Here is a 6,791-nt window from a genome sequence, read left to right on the forward strand (position 1 = left end):
AAATCAGACGAAAACTGAAAGACTACGAAGGTATTAAGCTTTACTTCGAGACAACCGTAGGTTCGACACATCGAAGTTCAACACAAAGATGTTTGCCTGTACCTCAACCAGCTCTTACTTACCACTGTCGCAACTGATGATAATTCAATGTACGCCTTTGAAGATACTCGTGTGACAAAAATGGCCTCCCTTCGCAGAGGATCGCATCAGCTATCACAGAAATTGATGCTAGATCTAGAGCTGCAATATATAGTTTAAGACGAGAAAAGGCTCTCAGATCGATGATCATGCTGTTGATCACTGGGTTGTCTGGTCCAGACTCGATTGTTTACAGACCGGTGCCATATAGCTGGAATATTGCTGAGAGCAGCGTGAAACAACAAAGCAACCAACCAACGTTAACAATGCTATAACTGCCACACAGAAATGGGAAATATAACTGGGTGTCACATGTAAGAAATGTCTTTTATTTGCGTGGTTAAGTCAATATGTTGGAGTGATTGAGTTTAGTTTTAGCCGCTTTTTAGCAATATTCTAGTAATATACCTCTACAAAAACTGGCAAAAACTTGTTCACAATTCAAAATTTCTTAAGCATTACACCATCCTCAGTTCTACTCAATTTCACAATAATTACATTGCACGCGTATGTTACGTACCATTTCTACATAGGTTCGCACTTCTTAAAAGAAATAACACATTGAGCAAACTGTTTTGTCTTGGTACTTTTGTACATCATTTGGTTTGTTTAAAATAAAAAATCACAAAGCATTTGTTGTTTAGTTCTAATACACGCCACTTGTAGAACACTTGTGTGGAGAAATAACAAGCTACTGCACAGACATTGTACACATACTTATTGTATTTTGACGGAGACTTATAATGGACATTTGGCAGTTACGTTTAATGACTATAGAAGTGATGTTTCCTTATCAATATTCTGATCCATTATCACATCACAGGCATTTTTCAGACTTGAAACATCATTTCGAAATGATCATGTTGCACGCGTTGTTTGGCTTTATACACTCACTGATTAATAAAGGAGAGTATATAATGTGGTTCTTTTGATCTACAAATATCACCTGATGCTGGAAAGCATTGACAGCAGGTAAAAACAGTTTGATTTATATGCTTGGTAGATGTATGCGTGAATACATTTATGAATATCAAAAGCGAAGATAAAATATGTAGATGCTGTATTAATAATAATATAATTAATAAAGAAGACGAATATCATTTTCTTCTTGTATGTATAGGATATAATAAAGTACGTAAAACATATATTAAAGAATTATATTTTGTCCATTCACCCATTGATATATGTTCTTCTCTACTGAATTGTTCAAATGAAATTGCAATTCAAAATGTTGCGGTTTTATATCAAGCCATGATGTAAATTGTATGTATGAAATGTACTAAAGGCCTGTGGCCTCCTCAGTGCTGAAATAAAGATTGATTGAGTGAGCAGTGACACAGTGTAAATGACATACATTTCCCTGCAGTCTGCTGTATTCAGTCTATTACGTGACGTTACTTACACCCCCCGTCGTGTAATGTGTCTTTCACAACCCTGACCTTAAACACATGTATATTACAGTGGTGTATATTGTAGTCGTGTATATTTCAATATGCATATTCGACCCCCAGCCAAGAGCACGTGGTCAGAACATTAGCGGGTGCTCAAATGACCGCTTCATGAGTGACCACGTGGCCAGACTCATTAGATGCGTCAACGTGACGCAATGTTGACTCATTACACAGAGAAACGGTCACACGATATGCTTTTACGCATGGAAGATAGGTGTATATAAACACAGTCGATTTCAAGATTGTCAGTATCACCTCGACTTCCAGTCAGACATCTCAACTCTTCGTTCGCTCGCACCAGCTGATTCAAGGTAAGTTCCTCAAATCTTTTCAGATTCAAGAAACTGTATCTGTAACTGTTTCAAAAGCCATTCTCCTGGATAAATACTCTCCCTCGCTGTTCATGATCCGCGATCGGATTTAGATTTGGCTAAAATCCCCAATTTTACTTCGTATACATTCAGTGGAACCAGTTCGGCTCCAAACTTTATTTTCAAATACATCCGAATTCAACCGGAATTACACGAATGCTCGTAATCTTTCGGAATTATACTCATCACCTGCAAAAGACAAAGGCTGCCGACGATGGTGGAAGATGTAATTTTAGATTCAAGCTTTCATATCGTACAGTAAAATACATGCTTCTTTGCTTGTAGATATCAACAATGGCACCCACCAACGTACTCGCTATGTTCCGCCCTGCTCAGGTCCAGGAATTTAAAGAGGTGAGCAATGTTTTATGTGAACTTAAATGTACGTAGGGATGATGGGACTTGAAATCAAGATTCGGTCATCAGTATTAAAATTCATTTGACTGTGAGTACAACGAGTAGATTCTGTAGCCACGGATCCAAGTAGAACTGCTGTCAAGGAATTAATACAGTGTATATCATATTCGTTGTAACAACTGCGATCTCTCAAATAGTGAAAAAGTGAGTGAGTGTTGAGTGAGTTTAGCTTTACGACGCACCCAGCAATATTCCAGCTATATGGTCTGTAAATAATCCAGTCTGGACCAGACAATCCAGTGATCAACAGCATGAGTATCGATCTACACAACTGGGATACGATGACATGTGTCAACCAAGTCAGCGAGTCTGACCACCCGATCCCGTTAGTCGCTAAATAGTAAATCAGATATGCGATACAACTGCATATATAAACCTGTACACATGAGAACGAAATGCTTTCATGACATTCAATAGGAGATTATGTGTAAGGTCTAGCTTGTACTATATGACACTCATTGACATATGTGTCACGTCTATTTTATGTATTTTTCATGAATATATCTTGCCTGTTTCAGGCCTTTGCTCTGATCGACGTCAACAGGGATGGCATCATTCAGGTTGATGACCTGAAAAGCATCTACGCCAACCTGGGTAAGAGCGAACTTATACAGAATGTTTTATATAAGTAGATGATATAAACAGAATGAGATAAATACGATTGAATAATATGGAATGTCTTCATGCAGAAAGGGGAATTAGAGAGGCCAAGTGATCGAATCGTTCGTTAGTTACGCCGAAGGAACGGGTTCGATTCCATTTTTGGCAAAATTGAAGGAAGACCGTTTTTGGTGTCTGGCGCTGTCACATTGCTTGAATATTGCCTAGAAGGCGTAGATCAATTTGAATTTGAATGGTAGGCCTGCTGTATGTTCAATTAACCCACTGGTACGGGTTGGTAATACCAGCTACAACGACTGTTTTGTCTCCTTGGAAAAACACTTTTAACGAAGTCGCTAAAGAGCCGAGTTAATGCTTACTTTGACATTACTAATAATTATCCACTCCCTCATTCATCCCTTGTTCCTTGACATTTCCAGGAAAGGTTCCATCTGACGCCGAACTGCAGGAGATGCTGAAGGAAGCCCCTGGTCCACTCAACTTCACCACCTTCCTCAACATGTTCGGGGAGAAGATGGGAGGCAAGTCACATGGCAGAACTTTAAAAAACCATTGCATTCTTATAGTTTTATAGAAGATAAATAGATATTGCTGATAAACTAGTGACGTAATTGTTAAAAATAAGTGACCGCAAGGAAAAGTCATGTTTAACACGAATTGGATTATTTGCATTTCGAACTAGATATTGTTCATCTTATACAAATGAATGCTGATTTTAATAAGATTTGTTTTTCTTCTTCAAGGTACTGATTCGGAAGAAACAATCAAGAATGCTTTCGCTATGTTTGATGAAGATGGAAAGGGAACCCTCCCTGAGGATTAGTAAGCATTTCTATACTATATTATAACATTTACAGTATTTCAACTGGCGTTCTTCTTGAGTCGGATATATATATGCATCATTTAAAAAAGACATGATTTATAGAATTGAATATACTTTGATTGTCTTCACCAAATTGTCCTTCATCTCCACCAAGTGTTTGAATCCCATAATTGCCCCAAGTATGACCTTTGGTCTGCTCGCAATTTTCTATAGTAACACATTAACCGGCCATGTCGTTATGTAACGTTGGTCAAAAGCAGCCTTAAATTCAATTGAATCTGTTCACTTTTGACATAGTCTAAGTTCATCATGGTTTGTGTGAAACTCACTCATCATATCTATCATTTTACTCTACTTCAGCATCAAAGATCTCCTGCAGAACATGGGAGATAACTTTACCCAAGATGAGGTGAGTTTACGAAGCAGAATGTTTATAGTTCTCAGTGCGATATTCAGACCAGGGTCATTTAACAGAAAAAAATGGAGCCTACTCCGGAATTCAGAATTAATGGTAGCACACTAAAAAGTTTGGTGCTCCGTTTGTCCGTATATACGTTCAAAGCAATACTTCACGATTTTCACTCTTGTTTTGTATCAACGAATTGTATTCACTTCAATCGATAAATAATGTATGGAGTGACATATATACAGATATACTGTATGACTTGATGCTCATCATTTTTAATCCAGATCAAAATGACATGGAAGGAAGCCCCCCATCACTAAGGGTCAGTTCAACTATGTGGCCTTCACCGGAAAGCTGAAGGGCAAACAGGACGAGGAGGAGATGAAGGCATAAACCATGACCTTATGAATAACCTTTATCGACCTCAAACGCAACGTTGATCGACGTCTTGGTACCTTATACTGTATACTGGTGTGCAAGTTGGTTACCATGCAATGAATGTGTGGTGATAACAATACCGGCCATGTCAATTTGTACATAAGATTTGATATTATAATAGGAAACATTTGTGTAATCGTTGACATTATTTAATTTATTTACAGTGATATCGGACAAATATCGGAATAGATGTATGAACGAATATGTTACGAAACATGTATATACGTTTTTGTTTATACCACTTCAACAATAAATATGACCAGAAAAGGAATTGCTTTCTCTTATCATTCCTTCACATGTGTGAGAATTCAGCTTGTCTCGAACGGATTTGTGTATGTTTACAAATGGTGCATAGTCGTCCGTTACGATCTATATTGCACATCTAATGACAAATCTGTATCACCATGATAACTGTCACCCATGACCAACAATTTTCCTCAATGAAGCTTCCTATTGTTATTTGCTTGCACATTCACGTATCTATTACCTTATCACATTAGCGATTTCACCGTGATAAAGAACACATCGACACATTTACAAATACTCCCTAAAACACTCTCTCACTCATCATGCATTTTCTCTCTTCCCCAAAACTCACTCGCTCTCCCTAGAACAATCTTTCATTCAACATACATTTTCTCTTTCAACTATTTCACTCTTTTTTCCCCAAACACACAGTCTGTCTCTCATCCGGAACACTCTCTCACTCAAGATACATTTTCCCTCTTCCCTAGAGCTCACTCGCTCTCCCTAGAACACTCTCACTCAACATACATTTTCTCTCTTCCCTAGAACTCACTCTCTCTCCCTAGAACACTCTTTAACCCAACATACATTTTCTCTCTCAAATATTTCACTCTTTTCGGACAAAACACACAGTCTGTCTCTCCCAAGAACATTCTCTCACCGAACATGCATTTTCTCTCTCACCTTTGTCGCTCTCTTACCCAAACCACACACTCTCTCCCCCATAGAACACTCTCTCACCGAACATACATTTTCTCTCTCACTTATAACACATTCTTAACCAAAATACACACTCTCTCTCAGGCCCCTAGAAAACACTCATACCCAACATACATTTTCTCTCTCACCTATCGCACTCTTTTACCCAAAACACACAGTCTGTCTCTGCCCGTGAACACTCTTTAACCGAAGATACATTTTCTCTCTCACTTGCAACACTCTCCGACCCAAAACACTCACGCTCTCAGTCCGATAGATCACTGTCTCATCCAACATCATCTTTCTCGCCGAACATTTTCTCTTTCACACAACACTCTCTCACCCAAAACACACACGCTCTCAGTCCGATAGATCACTGTCTCATCCAACATCATCTTTCTCGCCGAACATTTTCTCTTTCACACAACACTCTCTCACCCAAAACACACACACTGTCAGTCCGATAGATCACTGTCTCATCCGCCATCATCTTTCTCGCCGAACATTTTCTCGTTCACACAACACTCTCTCACTCGAGAGAAATGCGAGTACACGTGCACGTATACGTATACTGAATGTTATTTGCCCTTCACCACCCACTGTTTCTCAACAACGGGCGGTGGGGTAGTCTAGTGGTTAAAGCGTTCGCTTGTCACAATGTGTGATGCCCATTTCTGTTGTCCCACGCCGCGATATTGCTGGAATATGATAAAAGCGTCGAAAAACTAAACTTGCTTACTCAACACAATTTGATCTATTTCCAATATTAACAAAACAATACAAAAATCAACGCACAACGTATTTATACCACATCTGATTGAATAGCTTGAAAATACTCATTCTCAGTGCAACATGGATGTTAATCTGCATATGGTTATATCAATGTCCCATTCCTTTTATTGAATACTGAATTTTAAGAAAATCATTAAATGCTGCAATAGACAATGGCTCTGCGGACACCTGTCCTTGGGGTATCCTCCCATTTGTCAGACATCCCAATAGTAAGACAGGTTAAAACAGCTAATCTCATGGGTGTTACCTATTAATGAAATAGGATTGGCCCATAAAATAAAGAGCGTCCACCCGGAGAGCGGAAGGTCGCGGGTTCGAATCCCGACCGCGTCATACCAAAAGACGTTAAAATATGGTACTTGTTGGTCCCTGTCTGGCGCTCGGCATTA

General features: G+C 38.9%; 1 protein-coding gene across 1 annotated transcript; it reads left to right on the forward strand.

Annotated features, from left to right (window-relative positions):
• The first annotated feature begins 2,278 nt into the window (after positions 1 to 2,278).
• LOC124256928 (myosin regulatory light chain LC-2, mantle muscle-like) lies at positions 2,279 to 4,668 on the forward strand. The gene is made up of 6 exons (XM_046690897.1): positions 2,279 to 2,314; positions 2,896 to 2,971; positions 3,418 to 3,519; positions 3,742 to 3,820; positions 4,182 to 4,230; positions 4,512 to 4,668. The coding sequence occupies exons 1-6, from the start codon at positions 2,279 to 2,281 to the stop codon at positions 4,545 to 4,547; spliced, it is 378 nt and encodes a 125-aa protein (XP_046546853.1). The 3' UTR covers positions 4,548 to 4,668.
• The last annotated feature ends 2,123 nt before the right edge of the window (positions 4,669 to 6,791 follow it).

The sequence above is a fragment of the Haliotis rubra genome, unplaced genomic scaffold (assembly GCF_003918875.1).
Source record: "Haliotis rubra isolate DU_JTF1 unplaced genomic scaffold, ASM391887v1 Scf643, whole genome shotgun sequence".
In the NCBI taxonomy this organism is placed as follows: domain Eukaryota; kingdom Metazoa; phylum Mollusca; class Gastropoda; order Lepetellida; family Haliotidae; genus Haliotis; species Haliotis rubra.